A 16,458-nucleotide genomic window follows, 5' to 3' on the forward strand; every position below is an offset into this window, starting at 1 on the left:
TTCATTGGAAGGACTGATGCTAAAGCTGAAACTCCAATACTTTGGCCACCTCATGCGAAGAGTTGACTCACTGGAAAAGACTCTGATGCTGGGAAGGATTGGGGGCAGGAGGAGAAGGGGACGACAGAGGATGAGATGGCTGGATGGCATCACCGACTTGATGGACATGAGTTTGAGTGAACTCTGGGAGTTGGTGATGGACAGGGAGGCCTGGCGTGCTGTGATTCATGGGGTCGCAAAGAGTCGGACACGACTGAGTGACTGAACTGAACTGAAGCCGGGTGACAATATACAGCCTTGATGTACTCCTTTTCCTATTTGGAACCAGTCTGTTGTTCCATGTCCAGTTCTAACTGTTGCTTCTTGACCTGCGTACAGATATCTCAAGAGGCAAGTCAGGTGGTCTGGTATTCCCATCTCTTTCAGAATTTTCCACAGTTTGTTGTGATCCACACAATCAAAGGCTTTGGCATAGTCAATAAATCACAAACAGATGCTTTTCTGGAACTCTCTTGCTTTTTCGGTGATCCAGTGGATGTTGGCAATTTGATCTCTGGTTCCTTTGCCTTTTCTAAAACCAGCTTGAACATCTGGAAGTTCATGGTGCAAGTATTGTTGAAGCCTGACTTGGAGAATTTTGAGCACCACTTTGCTAGCGTGTGAGATGAGTGCAACTGTGTGGTAGTTTGAGTATTCTTTGGCATTGCCTCTCTCTGGGACTGGAATGAAGACTGACCTTTTCCAGTACTGTGGCCACTGCTGAGTTTTCCAATTTTGCTGGTATATTGAGTATAGCACTTTCACAGCATTATCTTTTAGGATTTGATAATAGCTCAACTGGAATACTATCACCTCCACTAGCTTTCTTCATAGTGATGCTTCCTAAGGCCCACTTGACTTCACACTCCAGGATGCCTGGTTCTAGGTGAGTGATCACACCATTATGATTATCTGGGTCATGAAGCACTTTTTGTATAGTTCTGCTGTGTATTCTGGCTACCTCTTCTTAATATTTTCTGCTTCTGTTAGGTCCAAACCATTCCTGTCCTTTATTGTCCCCATCTTTGCATGAGATGTTCCCTTGGTATCTCTAATTTTCTTGAAGAGATCTCTAATCTTTCCTATTCTATTATTTTCCTCTATTTCTTTGCATTGATCACTGAGGAAGACTTTCTTATCTCTCCTTGCTATTCTTGGGAACTCTGCATTCAAATGGGTATCTTTCCTTTTCTCCTTTGCTTTTCTCTTCTCTTCTTTTCACAGCTATTTGTAAGGTTTCCTCAGACAGCCATTTTGCTTTTTTGCATTTCTTTTTCTTGGGGATGGTCTTGATCACTGCCTCCCGTACAGTGTCTTGAGCTCTCTGTCCATAGTTCATCAGGCACTCTGTCTATCAGATCTAGTCCCTTATCTGTTTCTCACTTCCACTGCATAATTGTTAGGTATTTCATTTAGGTCATACCTGAATGGTCTAGTGGTTTTCCTTCCTTTCTTCAATTTAAGTGAACTCCTAGCAGATAATAATTATGAAAATGAGATTAAAACGAACTATTTAAAAATCTTGGGAAATGTCCAAAATATAGATAGAAACACGAAGAAAGTTTAATTAAAAAAAATTACAATGGAAGGTGTATGAATTATAAGCAACGGCTTCTTAGCCTGGAGATACTATCCAACTCACACAGATATGGCAGCCAAAGAGTAGGGGAAAATACTCCATTATCAACAAAATACAACAAAGATTTAGAGCTCAGGGCTAGAAAAGCAACTGGAAACTTAAGGGGAAAATACTAGTAGTGAAACCATCCAAGGAAAATGACAAAAATTCAGAACATAAACTATCCAAACCTATGGTGACAACTGAAATATGCACTAAAAAGGAAAGGAACACAGATTCTGACACTTGCAACAACAAAGACTGATCTCAACAGTACTGTGTTAAGTGAAAAGAAATCAGACACAAGACTCCTACTGTATGCATTGTTTATATGACATTCTGCTGCTGCTGCTGTGTCACTTCAGTCGTGTCCGACTCTGTGTGACCCCATAGACGGCAACCAACCAGGCTCCCCCGTCCCTGGGATTCTCCAGGCAAGAACACTGGAATGGGTTGCCATTTCCTTCTCCAATGCATAAAAGTGAAAAGTGAAAGTGAAGTCGCTTAGTCGTGTCCGACTCTTAGCGACCCCATGGACTGCAGCCCACCAGGCTCCTCCATCCATGGGATTTTCCAGGCAAGAGTACTGGAGTGGGGCGCCAATGCCTTCTCCATATGACATTCTAGAAAAGACAAAACTATAGCTACAGAAAGCAGATCAGTTGCTATTGTTGGAGGTGAAGAGAAGGGAGAATGGCCACTAATTTTTTGGAGTGACAAATGTATTCTGTGTCTTAATGATGGTGGTCATATGCTATACATTTGCCAAAATTCATCAAATTAGTAAATTTTATTGTATATAAATTATACCTAGTGTTTAAAAAAATTTTTTTTCAAGAAGGACTTTTATTTCTTACATCACTTACTAAGAACTATGTCATTAATCTAAAGCTCCTCTATGATCGTGACTTCCCTGGTAGCTCATATGGTAAAGAATTTGCTTGCAATGCAGGAGACTTGGGTTTGATCCCTGGGTCGGGAAGATCCCCTGGAAAGGAAATGGCAACCCACTCCAGCATTTTTGCCTAGGAAATTCCATGGACAGAGGAGTCTGGCAGGCTACAGTCCATGGCTCGCAAAGAGTAGACATGACTGACTAACAAAAGCACACATGCTCAAAGATGCCTTTGAACTGTGGTGCTGGAGGACTCCTGAGAGTCCCTTGAACAGCAAGGAGATCAAGCCAGTCAATCTTAAGGGAAATAAACCCTGTTGATTTGGAAGGACTGATGCTGAAGCCGAAACTCCAGTATTTTGGGCATCTGATGTGAACAGCTGACTCACTGGAAAAGTCCCTGATGCTTTGAAAGATTGAGGGCAGAAGGCAAAGAGGGTGTCAGAGGATGAGACAGCGGGATGGCATCACCAATGCAATGGACATGAACTTGGGCAAACTTTGGGAGATGGTGAGGGACAGAGAGGCCTAGAGGGCTACATTCCATGGGATAGCGAAGAGTCGACACGACTGGGTGACTGAACAATAACAATGCTTAAAGAACTTTACCCTCAGTTTCTGACTCACATCCTCTATAACTGCACTGTCCAATAAAGTAGCCACTAGTCACATGTGGCTATTGAATTTAAAATAAATTAAAATCAAAGATTAACTTCCTTAATTACATACTATATTTCAAGGCCTAAACAGCCCTATGTGACTAATGGTTATCATATTAGACAGCAAGGAAAACATATCCATCATGACAGATGATAGCAGTATTCTATAATCTTCAGCTTCAAAATAGACTAAGACAGCTTCAAAATGCCACAGGAAAAAAATGAAACAAGAAAGAATATGTAAGAATGAGTAGGTTCTTTTGTACTATAAAATGTTTATAGAAGAATCATAAATTTGGAGGAAGTCAGGCTTTAAAGTCACACAAAACTGAGTTCAAACTTCAAACTCATCCCTGGGTAAATTATTTTCCAGCACTTCAGTTGGAGAAACTGATATAAAATGAGTATAACAACACTCATTAAACATATCTTAAAGTTGTTGTAAGGATTAAATAATATGAGAAGTACCTTAATATAGTGCCTGGCATATGGTATAAATATAAGAAATGGCAGCCCACTCCAGTACTCTTGCCTAGAAAATCCCATGGACGGAGGAGCCTGGTGTTCATGGGATTGCAAAGAGTCAGACACCACTGAGTGACTTCACTTTCACTTTTCTAAGTTCCTTAGTTTAATTCCTTCCTCAATTAGTCCTTAGTTTAAACTAAGGGTACCTTTTGGAATGTTGGCTATCTGACATTAGGAACCAGCAACTCTTTTTATTTTACAGTTCACAATTTTGGTTAAGATACATCTACCAGCCACCATTTCCCTGAATTTTTAAGGATATAAATGTATACTACCCAAACAGATCAATTTTAAAGGAAAATAGTACATAACCACAGTTTTAATAACAGAAGTGTTAATTCTTACCTTAGATGAAATGATCCGGTTATCTATAAATTTCTGAGGTGTATAATGGCCATACTGAGGAAACCTGTTGGCTATGTAAATAGTTCTTGTGTCACTTTGATGTGGTGGGTCAAAACCCTGAGGCAAAGCAAAAGAAAAATAATTGTCAGCAAAGTTAGTTATGATTCTTTCCTGGTGGTACTTTTAAATTGATCATATTATACCTATTACTTGCCTTGAACTGCATATAGGGTTAATCTATTTAAGCCATTTCTTTTTCTTTCAAAGTAAGTGAAAGTTGCTCAGTCATGTCCGACTCTTTGCGACCCCATGGACTATACAGTCCATGGAATTCTCCAGGCCAGAATACTGGAGTGGGTAGTCTTTCCCTTCTCCAGGGGATCTTTCCAACCCAGGGGATCAACCCAGGTCTCCTGCATTGCAGGAGGATTTTTTTACCAGCTGGGCCAACAGAGAAGCCCCTTTCAAAGTAAACAGGTATATTTTCTTTAGATATAAACTAACTAGGTAATAACCTCTAGTAATGAAAAATAGTCCATTCTTTGTCAGAGATGCAACCACAAGAAAAGAACAATCATACAGAAGATCTACAGAAGTCCGTGAAGGCTTCTTTCCTCTCTTTCATTTCTGGGGTTCCTTGCTTTTCTCTTTTCCTAGTCTTTTTCTGATTCCTAGTCAGTGATGTGGAAGCCCAGCGTAGCTAAGGCCTAGTCAGCACCTACCATGTCTGATGACAAAGGCTTACATTTTATTTTACACCCAGTTCAACTTGGTTTCAAAGAGCTTTGTTCCCAGAGAACTGTATAGCCCAGATTCATTCCATACAAGCATTTCGTCATGCTAGTTACATTATCAATCGACTCTCTCACATGTGGATATAATATGTTATAATTCTGGCTTCAAATTTAGAAGACATTCAATTAAGGTACATTTAGTAATCATCTCCAGTGGAAAGGTTTGCCTTGGTGACAAGAATACTGATACTTCATTCCTACAATATTACACTCTTTTCCAAAGTGGCAAGTAAATCTTTTTATTTTTAAAAACTTTATTTTTTAATTGAAGGATAATTGCTTTACAGAATTTTGTTTCTGTCAGACCTCAACATGAATCAGCCATAGGCATACATATGGCCCCTCCCTCTTGAACCTACCTCCCATCTCCCTTCCCATCTCACCCCTCTAAGTTGATACAGAGCCCCTGTCTGAGTTCCCCGAGACATATGGCAAATTCCCATCAGCTATCTATTCTACATATGGTAATGTAAGTGTCCACATTGTTCAGTCGCTCAGTCGTGTCCGACTCTCCGCGACCCCATGAATCACAGCACGCCAGGCCTCCCTGTCCATCACCAACTCCCGGAGTTCACTCAAACTCATGTCCACAGAGTCGGTGATGCCATCCAGCCATCTCATTCTCCGTCGTCCCCTTCTCCTCCCGCCCCCAACCTGTCACGAACCTCCGTCCAGAGTTCATCAGGCACTCTATCTATCAGATCTAGTCCCTTAAATCTATTTCTCACTTCCACTGTATAATCATAAGGGATTTGATTGAGGTCATATCTGAATGGTCTAGTGGTTTTCCCTACTTTCTTCAATTTCAGTCTGAATTTCGCAATAAGGAGTTCATGATCTGAGCCACAGTCAGCTCCTGGTCTTGTTTTCGCTAACTGTATACAGCTTCTCCATCTTTGGCTGCAAAGAATATAATCAATCTGATTTCGGTGTTGACCATCTGGTGATGTCCATGTGTAGAGTCTTCTCTTGTGTTGTTGGAAGAGGGTGTTTGCTATGACCAGTGCATTCTCTTGACAAAACTCTATTAGCCTTTGTCCTGCTTCATTCCGTGCTCCAAGGCCAAATTTGCCTGTTACTCCAGATGTTTCTTGACTTCGGACGTTCACTCTTGCCATCTCCTGTTTGACCACTTCCAATTTGCCTTGATACTGTCTCCATATATCTCACCTTCTTCTCCCCTCTACCCATGTCCATAAGTCTGGTCTCTGTTACTAAACTGACACCCTGAAAACAAATTATTTGGTACCATCTTTCTAGATTCTGAATATATGTGTTAGGATATGAAATTTATCTTTCTCTGACTTACTTCACCCTGTATAATAGGCTCCAGGTTTGTCCACCTCTTTAGAATTGACTCAAATGCATTCCTTTTTATGGCTGAGTAATATTCCACTGTATATGTACAACAACTTCTTTATCCATTCATCTGTTGATGGACATCTAGATTGCTTCCATGTTCTAGCTACTGTAAATAGTGCTGCAATGAACAATGGGACACATGTGTCTTTCTCAATTTTGGCTTCCTCAGGGTATATGCCTACAAGTGGGATTGCTGGGTCATATGGTGGTTTTATTCCTAGTTTTTTAAGGAATCTCCATACCATCCTTCCATAGTAGCTGTATCAATTTACATTCCCACCAACAGTGCAAGATGGTTCCCTTTTCTCCACACCCTCTTCAGCATTTATGGTTTGTAGACTTTTTTATGAGGGCCATTGTGACTGGCAGAGAAGGCAATGGCAAGCCACTCCAGTACTCTTGCCTGGAAAATCCCATGGATGGAGGAGCCTGGAGGGCTGCAGTCCGTGGGGTCGCTAAGGGTCGGACACGACTGAGCGACTTCACTTTCACTTTCACACGTTGGAGAAGGAAATGGCAACCCACTCCAGTGTTCTTGCCTGGAGAATCCCAGGGACGGGGGAGCCTGGTGGGCTTCCGTCTACGGGGTCACACAGAGTCGGACACGACTGAAGTGACTTAGCAGCAGCAGCAACAGCAGCAGCAGCATTGTGACTGGTGTGAGGTGAGATCTCATTGTAGCTTTGATTTGCATTTCTCTAATAATGAGTGATACTGAGCATCTTTTCATGTATTTGTTAGCCATCTGCATGTCTTCTTTGGAGAAATGTCTGTTTAGGTCTTTTTTCCCACTTTTTGATTGGGCTGTTTGTTTTTCTGCTATTGAGTTGTATGAGCTGCTTGTATATTTTGGAAATTAATCCTTTGTCAGTTGTTTCGCTTGCTATTATTTTCTCCCATTCTGAGGACTGTCTTTTCACCTTGCTTATAGTTTCCTTTGCTGTGCAAAAGCTTTTCAGTTTAATCAGGTCCCACTTGTTTACTTTTGTTTTTATTTCCATTACTCTAGAAGGTGGGTTATAGAGCGTCTTGATTTATGTCATCGAGTGTTCTGCCTAAGAATTTTACAGTTTCTGGTCTTACACTTAGGTCTTTATTCCATTTTGATTTTATCTTTGTGTATGGTGTTAGGAAGTGTTCTAATTTCATTCTTTTACATGTAGCTGTCCAGTTTTCCCAGCACCACTTATTGAAGAGGCTGTCTTTGCCCCATTGTAAAGACAATGCTTCCTTTGTCAAAAATAAGGTACCCAATAAACATGGGTTTATTTCTGGGTTTTCTATTTTGTTCCATTGATCTATATTTCCGTTTTTTTCAGAATGGCAAGTAAATCTTCAAAATTCCTTTGATCGGGGAACCCTTGACAGGTTGAAGTAAAAGTCACTCAGTCATGTCTAACTCTTTGCAACCCCATGGACTGTAGCCCACCAGGCTCCTCTGTCCATGGAATTTTCCAGGCAAGAACACTGGAGGGTTGCCATTTCCTTCTCCAGGGATCTTCCCAACCCAGGTCTCCTAGCATTGCAGGCAGTCTTTACTGTCTGAGACACAGTGAAGCGCTCACAGGTTGAAATCAATCACCAAATGCAAGACCTTTTTTGGTTCTAACAAGCAATGATTCAAATTTTCTTAGATTTACATGTTTTTCATGATGGTCAAGAGCTATTTACTAGTACTATGAAGTTATTAAGAGATTAATTAAACTTGGTATTCATAAACTACAATGATCCACTTTTATAAATTAAGTGCTCTTAAGCTAGTAATCTACTAAGTAATGTGGCTGCCTTTCCATGCTTGGCATCCCCGTAAAATTCCCATTAAGTACAGACATACATAGGATAGTGGAGATTCCCATATTACCTAAAGGGATATTTTATTTAGCACATTAAATATTAGCAGTGCTATGTTTGGGTTTCAATGACTGTTGTTCATGGTTTTAAACAATTTACTTTGTGATCTTAGAAACAGCTAGCACACAATGGTGCAAATTAAATGTATTTGTATGCACCATTAAAAAATGAAGTTTTATTTGTTATGCTATTCAACTGATGACCACATTTTGTGGATGTGAATGTGCCATTATGTATCTGATTTCAAAATCAGTTTAAGGATAAAATGTGGCACATATTTATTTTCCTCATTAATTTTCTTTTAAACATTTCATAATTGTGCCCTGTAATAATTCATGGGAGAAAAAGGCAGGTTTCAAAATCAGAGCTGGAACTCACTGCTCTATCTGGAATATCGCGATCATTTAAAAGATGTATACCATTTATTCAGTCAACAACTATCTACTGAGTTTAAGCACTATGTTAAGCCATGAAGGATAATATGATTTATTAAATATGCAAGCAAATCATAATATGCTCCAACTCAATAAACAGATGAACAGTCTGAATGCTAATGCTGTAGTCTATGACTGTGTTTCTCAAAGAGGGCCCACCAGAAGTTTGTCTATACAGTACATAAAACAAGAAGAGACACACAGGTAACTGAAGCAGTAGACTCCATGGAACACACTTATTCTGTATTCACTCTATAATCATGTTAACGTAAACCCTAAGTTATACACCGTGCGTGTAAAGCTTCTGAAATAAAAGAAAAGAGCAAATCTGAGCAAATTTATATGAAGATATAAATCTTTAAGATGTCAAGACAACTGAGACTGAGAACCATGGATACAAAATTCTTTTTGCTAAATCCCAAGATTATTACTACGTACATCTAAAGTCAAACAAAAAAAGAAACCAAGACCTTACCCCAAAATATATTATGACGTTAGTACTACAACCTCTCATATTTCATAGTATGAATATACAATATATAAATGCATACACTTTACAGGAAGCAAATGGTCATCATTCTCCATCCCTCTCTACTGAATGAACCAGTGATCACACACAAATGCTGGAACTCCTGAGATTCCTACAATTATTTCAAGAAGATATATTGAAATGTTCCAAAAATCAGTTTTAAATTAAACTGAATTTTAAATTCAGTATCACCATATTCCAGGAAATCATATAAGATGACAATACGAAAAGGGAAATAATGATAGTACGTCTTTCCTTATTCCCAAAGATGCTATAACACCCACTTAAGCATTCTGAATTGTTTTTTCAGCGATTAATTCAAATGACCTTATTTTGAGAGAGGGATAACTTAGGTATGGTATTGGGTTTTTTTTTTCTTTTTGCAGCCTGAGGCAGTTGTAAAATAACTTAATGTAGCTTTTTACAACTGTGTATTCTATAGTATTTTTTCATTTGGTGAAATTTTAACTGTTAATGTTTTTGGCATTGTGCTTTGTACCATTTATTAAATTAAAAAAAAAAAAGACCTTATCCAATCTTGTTATAATCAATGGCATGTATATACATGTGGGTGTATTTTTTTACATACACCAAATAGTTAGAACTTATATTTGCAACTGTAGTATAAGGATAGCTAAGTGTTCCTCATGGAAATTAAACCTATAACTTCAATACGTGAACATCATCTTCTCCGCCACAAATTCAAGTAGCCATGAACAAAATAAAAAAATAAATAAAACTGTCTAAAAATGAGAAAGGTGACTTAGAGCAGGGCTTCACGTCTGTGTCTCTGAAATTGTATGTAAATTAGCGTAAACATGGATTTTTTTTTTTTTAATTCTGGCCGTACCACAGGATCTCAGTTTCCTGACCAGGGAGTGAACCTGGTTCACAGCAGTGAAAGCGTAGAATCCTAACCACTAGACCACCAGGGAACAAGTATTCTTCTGATGACAGAATAGTTTTCAACAGATTTTGAAGACATAAAGAAAGCTAGAACCACTTTAAGGTCTTGTTTTTATACTCAGTTGCCCATCTCAATATTCCATATTTTAAAAATGACACAGAGGATCTTTATTTCAATAACACCTCTACTTTCTTTAACAGAAATCAAAACAAATACCATTCATCAGAATTAATTATATAACTATACTGTTAGTGTTTTCTTGCCACCTCAATACACAGAAGAACTGTACAAAAAAGATCTTCACAATGAAGATAATCACGATGGCGTGATCACTCACCTGGAGCCAAACATCTTGGAATGTGAAGTCAAGGGGGCCTTAGAAGGCATCACTATGAACAAAGGTAGTGGAGGTGATGGAATTCCAATTGAGCTATTTCAAATCCCGAAAGATGATGCTGTGAAAGTGCTGCACTCAATATACCAGCAAATTTGGAAAACTCAGCAGTGGCCACAGGACTGGAAAAGGTCAGTCTTCATTCCAATCCCAAAGAAAGGCAATGCCAAAGAATGCTCAAACTACCGCACAATTGCACTCATCTCACACACTAGTAAAGTCATGCTCAAAATTCTCCAAGCCAGGCTTTAGCAATATGTGAACCGTGAACTCCCAGATGTTCAAGCAGGTTTTAGAAAAGGCAGAGGAACCAGAGATCAAATTGCCAACATCCGCTGGATCATGGAGAAAGCAAGGGAGTTCCAGAAAAACATCTATTTCTGCTTCAATGACTATGCCAAAGCCTTTGACTGTGTGGATCACAATAAACTGTGGAACATTCTGAAAGAGATGGGAATCCCAGACCACCTGACCTGCCTCTTGAGAAACCTGTATGCAGGTCAGGAAGCAACAGTTAGAACTGGACATGGAACAACCGACTGGTTCCAAATAGGAAAAGGAGTACGTCAAGGTTGTATATTGTAACCCTGCTTATTTAGCTTACATGCAGAGTACATCATGAGGAACGCTGGGCTGGAAGAAGCACAAGCTGGAATCAAGATTGCTGGGAGAAATATCAATAACCTCAGATATGCAGATGACACCATCCTTATGGCAAAAAGAGAAGAGGAACTAGAAAGCCACGTGATGAAAGTGAAAGAGGAGAGTGAAAAGACTGGCTTGAAGCTCAACATTCAGAAAACAAAGATCATGGCATCTGGTCCCATCACTTCATGGGAAATAGATGGGGAAACAGTGGAAACAGTGTCAGACTTTATTTTTTGGGGCTCCAAAATCACTGCGGATGCTGATTGCAGCCATGAAATTAAAAGACGCTTACTCCTTGGAAGGAAAGTTATGACCAACCTAGACAGCGTATCAAAAAGCAGAGACATTACTTTGCCAACCAAGGTCCGTCTAGTCAAGGCTATGGTTTTTCCCGTGGTCATGTATGGATGTTGAGAGTTGGACTGTGAAGAAAGCTGATCGCCGAAGAATTGATGCTTTTGAACTGTGGTGCTGGAGAAGACTCTTGAGAGTCCCTTGTACCGCAAGGAGATCCAACCAGTCCATTCTAAAGGAGATCAGTCCTGGGGGTTCATTGGAAGGACTGATGCTAAAGCTGAAACTCCAATACTTTGGCCACCTCATGCAACGAGTTAACTCAATGGAAGAGAGTCTGATGCTGGGAGGGATTGGGGGCGGGAGGAGACGGGGATGACAGAGAATGAGACAGCTGGATGGCATCACCGACTCGATGGACATGAGTTTGAGTGAACTCCGGGAGTTGGTGATGGACAGGGAGGCCTGGCGTGCTGTGATTCATGGGGTCGCAAAGAGTCGGACATGACTGAGCGACTGAACTGAACTGAACTGATACTGTTGGTGTGAAGTTCAAGCATAGTTTCATACTATTTCTAGCAAGCATTATCAGCAATTCTATGGTACTGCACAATCTGAACTCCCTAATCACTAGGTTAAGGCCACACATCAGGGTCCAGAAGCCTCTGGCATATTACACTTTCTGCCGTCCACCCAGACTATCCATTCACACCCTGAATCTTGGATGGCGTGCTCCTTTCTTCTCTGACTTCATCTTGTCCTGCGTAAAGGAAATGAGATACAGTAATGCTATTCTAGCCATCCTGATATTTGCACCTGCTAAAAAGTAGAGTACAGTTGACTCCTGAACAACTCAGCTGTTAGGGGAGCCAACCCTCCATGCAGTCAAAACTGAGTATAACTTCAGAATTGGCCTTCTGCATGCTCAGAATTAGCCCTACATTACTGTAGTATTTACTGTTGAAAAAATCCACATATAAGGGGACCTGAACAGTTCAAACCCATGTTGTTCAAGAGTCAACTGTATAGGATTTTGGAAGCACACTAATTTTTATTTAAAAATTAAAACTCTCATATTCTAAGAAAGTATAAATTAAAGACCTTTTTTTGGTCTGGATTTGTGAGCATATGTAAAAACCACAAGTTTTTTTTAAGTGGATGAATATTTAAGATGGAAAAAAAGCCCCACAATGGCATTCAAGGAAAAAACAGAAAACACATGGGACTGATTTGAAAGAGATTCCTTTTGTAACAGCAAACTCATGAAGTCTAGAAAAACCAAACCAGAAAACAGCTTATAATTTTTAGAAGCTAGTCTTTGGCAAAAAGTGGTACTTGGAAATGAATCATATTTTCATACCAAATATACCAACCTCTGTACTATTCTTAAAAATCTCAAAGATTTTATAAAAAATACAAGCATTACAAATAAGAGCTAAGAAAAAGCTAAAACTATAGTCCTGTAATTAAATGTCACACTTCCTTAACAAAACTAAGGGAACATTTTTAGAGCTTAGTGATCAAATCTGTACATGTAATCATTCTTATATGTGATCTATCTCCTCCAAAATAAAAAGCTACAAAACAAATTTAAAAATCCATGAAAAATAACATAAAAAGCAGCTTCAGAATCAAAACTTCAATTGCATTGGTTATTAAAAGAAATGATCGAAAGCTTTATTTCAGTCACACATTTCGTATGACAGAAAGTGATTTCTGTTGCCTACATGTTCCAGTGTAATGATGCTTCTGGGGAAGAATGATTTAATGTACTCTACCAAATCTACAAAATTAATAGTGAATTACTGTTTCCTAGACATGGATTTAAATAAAAAACATCTATGCTGTGTTGTGCTCAGTTGTCAGTAGTGTCCAACTCTTCCGAACCCATGGACTGCAGCCCACCAGGTTTCTCTGTTCATGGGATTTCCTGGGCAAGAATACTGGAGTGTCTTGCCATTTTCTTCTCCGGGGGATCTTTCTAACTCAGGGATCGAATCTGTGTCTCCTGCATTGACAGTTGGATTCTGTACCACTGAGCCACCTGGGAAGCCCAAAATACATCTATATGAAGGTATTATAATTTTACACTGTTAACAGCCCAAAGTAAGGCGAGAGGAAATAACTTAAAATGCCTATGATGTAAACACAATAAGTTAATTTCAACTTTTTGAATCATGTTACATAATTTTCATTTTACGATTTAAGGTAGTCTGCCATCTATCAGACCAGTCTGGGCTTCCAAGAACTGCTCCTACTGCAGAGGTAGGTTGGAACTGGTTTTCCAGCTACAGGATTCAAAATATAGAGTAATCTTGGGAATCATTGACATGATGGACATGGAGTTTGAGTAAGCTCTGGGAGTTAGTGATGCACAGGGAAGCCTGGTATACTGTAGTCCATGGGGTCGCAAAGAATCGGACATGACTGAGTGACTGAATTGAGCTTAACTCTAAAATTCTTAAATCATTTGCAAATACTTTACCATAAGAAGTTCATCTCTTACAGGAAGCTTATCTCTTCTGTTACTCCCCAACCCTAATTTCCCACTCCAACATATACCTGTAGCAGCCCCTGTGGCAATAACATAGCAACTCCTCAGAAAAGTGAACACAGACTATCCACATGATCCGACAATTCTACTTCTGTGTAAAAACTCAAATAGATATTTGTAAACTCATGTTCATGGCAACATTATTCACAATAGCTAAAAGGTGGAAGCAACCAAGTGCCCATTGACAAGAATGAATAAACAAAATGCGGTATGTACAATGGGATATTATTAAGCCTTAAAAAGGAAGGCGATTTTGACACATGCTATAACATGGAAGAACTTTGAAGACATTATGCTAAGTGAAATTAAGCCTGTGACAAAAGGACAAAATTGTATGATTTCTCTTACATAAGGAATAAGAGTTGACAAATTCATATTTTGTCAGGCATTTATTCAAGGTGCGGAGGGGAGAGTAAAAGGACATTAGTGTTTAATGGGTATAAAGTTTCAGTTTGCAAAGATGAAACAGTTCAGGAGACAGACAGTGGCAATGGCTGCATAACAATGTCACTGTACTTAATGCCACAGAACTGTACATTTAAAAATGGATAAAATGGCAAATTTTATGTTAAGTATATTTACTACAATAAAAAATGTATCAATTTCACCCATTTGGGACTTTACCATAGATTTTCTGGATTAGAAGTTTCCTATTTAGCCATAATTTAACTGTTACAGTCTCTTACTTGCTAAACTGGTGATTTCTGTGTATAGAATCACAGAGACATTTATGATAAAAATAAATCTGTGAAGTAGCTTTAGCTTAGATCAAATTTTAAAATTACAGATTTCACTAAGAGAGAATTTAAGGTTTCTGTAACCAAGAACCCTAAATTAATTTTCTTGATCTACCTATATCTATACCTACAATTGAACACTGGCTGGATAACAAGTGAAACTAGTAAATCTAACTGTAGTGTCCAAATTGGAGATAGATGAATGAACAAATTTCTACTAAGATTTCTCAAACACTTTTCAGGCTCCTCTTTCTCTACTTACAATCATAAACAACAATGACAATGAAGACGGCCTCCTGGGTCCTCCTCAGTACATCAGAAGCAGTGGGTTTACAATTCTGAGGCCACAGACAAGAATCCTTAATGCAGAAAACATATTCTTTACAAAGTACCTTCAAAATTTAATATCTTAAAATACGTACCAATCTACAAGAACGACCATAAAATTCTAAACAATAACAACATTAAAAAGAACGGCATCTGTCAAAAAAGAACGAAATTTTTTTAAATCCACAGATGGGTTTTAAGAGCATTATGCTCAGTGCAAAAAGTCAGTCAGAAAAGACAAAATATTGTATGATCTCACTTCTATGTGGAATGTAAAACCAAAAAACAAAAAAGCCCAAGCTCATAAATATAGAAATAACAGAAAACAGACGAGTGGTTGCCAGGGTGGGGCTTGGGAAGTGGGTAAAATGGGTGAAGGAAGTAAAAGGTACAAACTTCTACTTATAAAATAAGTTACAGGATGTAATGTGCAGCATGGAACTATAGTTAATAATGTTGTATACACAAAAGTTGCTAAGAGTGTAGATATTAAAAGTTCTCATAAGGAAAAATTCTGTTAACTCTTGTGTGGTGATGGATGTTAACTAGACTTCCTGTGGTAATTATTTCACCATGTACAAAAATTAGCAATAAAGTATGGGGTTTAATTAATAGCAATGTATCAATACTGGTTTATTAGTGTAACAAATGTAGCATAGTAATGTAAGATGTTAACAATAAGAGAAACTGGGTGAGAAAAATGTATAGGAATTCTTTATTATTTTTGTAAACTTTCTGAAAATCTAAAACTATTTTAAAATAAAAAGCTATTTTTTTAAGAAGTTAAAAGCACAGTCCTCAAAAACAAGGACATATATAAGTTAGAGCAAAAACGCAGAAACAGACATGTGCATGATACACTGACCTGGTATTTCTCATTTTGCCACAGATCACTGAAAACTTTATCTACAGGAAACATTATGAGGGAACTCATAATGGTCTAAGACATTATATAAAGACTGAAATAGTATCTCTAATTATTTAAGACTTGACTTTCACTGTCTCATAATAAATTCCTAGGCTGGTTTTTTCTTTTAATTCTGCAAATATATGCTGGAAAAATAGTTGATCAAACACTGGTAGGTAAGCACTGCCTCCCTTTAATGCTGCATAGAGTTGGATCCACAAAGTCTCCTGTAAATCTAAGTTAAGAGGCCAGTTCCTCTACAATATTTAAATTTCAAGAGAAAAACCCAAAATTAGAGAACAACTTCCCAGTCTTTCATCAAATTCACCCTCAATCTTTGTTAGAGTTTTCTAAACTAATAAAGAGCATAATGGAGAAGTGAGATAAGGAAGGATATCTACATTCCCTTTGTAGCTCAGGAGATGCAATAGTGAAGAAACAATTTCCTAGGTAAAATGTGATTAAGACTTGAACTGACTGTATACAATTCAAGCTTTAACGTTCAATTGCACTCACTGCAAAAAATCTTACAAGACCAATATGTACCCAAGTATCTATTGAGGGGAAAATGCTTGATATTATGCTAGGCACTGCACTCAGTTGTCAAATTGCCAAATTCAGGCTTAAATTTAAGAA

The 16,458-nt window shown here is 38.4% G+C and overlaps 1 protein-coding gene across 2 annotated transcripts in view; it reads right to left on the bottom strand.

Moving 5' to 3' along the window:
- Positions 1-16,458, bottom strand: part of ATP11B (ATPase phospholipid transporting 11B (putative)) — a 126,080-nt gene that overhangs the window by 96,173 nt on the left and 13,449 nt on the right. The window contains exons 1-2 of one of the 2 annotated variants that reach the window (XM_055409833.2): positions 9,077-9,166; positions 4,085-4,201 (exon numbers count right to left, since the gene is read on the bottom strand). Coding sequence is in view for 1 of the 2 variants with exons in the window: in XM_055409805.2 (XP_055265780.2) it covers positions 4,085-4,201 (117 nt within the window). In the remaining variant the exon portion in view is untranslated. Of the gene's footprint in view, positions 1-4,084; positions 4,202-9,076; positions 9,167-16,458 lie in introns of those variants that run through there. The other variant, XM_055409805.2, reaches the window with a different exon arrangement.

The sequence above is a fragment of the Moschus berezovskii genome, chromosome 1 (assembly GCF_049115385.1).
Source record: "Moschus berezovskii isolate FMDL1 chromosome 1, NW_MosBer_1.0, whole genome shotgun sequence".
NCBI classification, from domain to species: Eukaryota; Metazoa; Chordata; class Mammalia; order Artiodactyla; family Moschidae; genus Moschus; species Moschus berezovskii.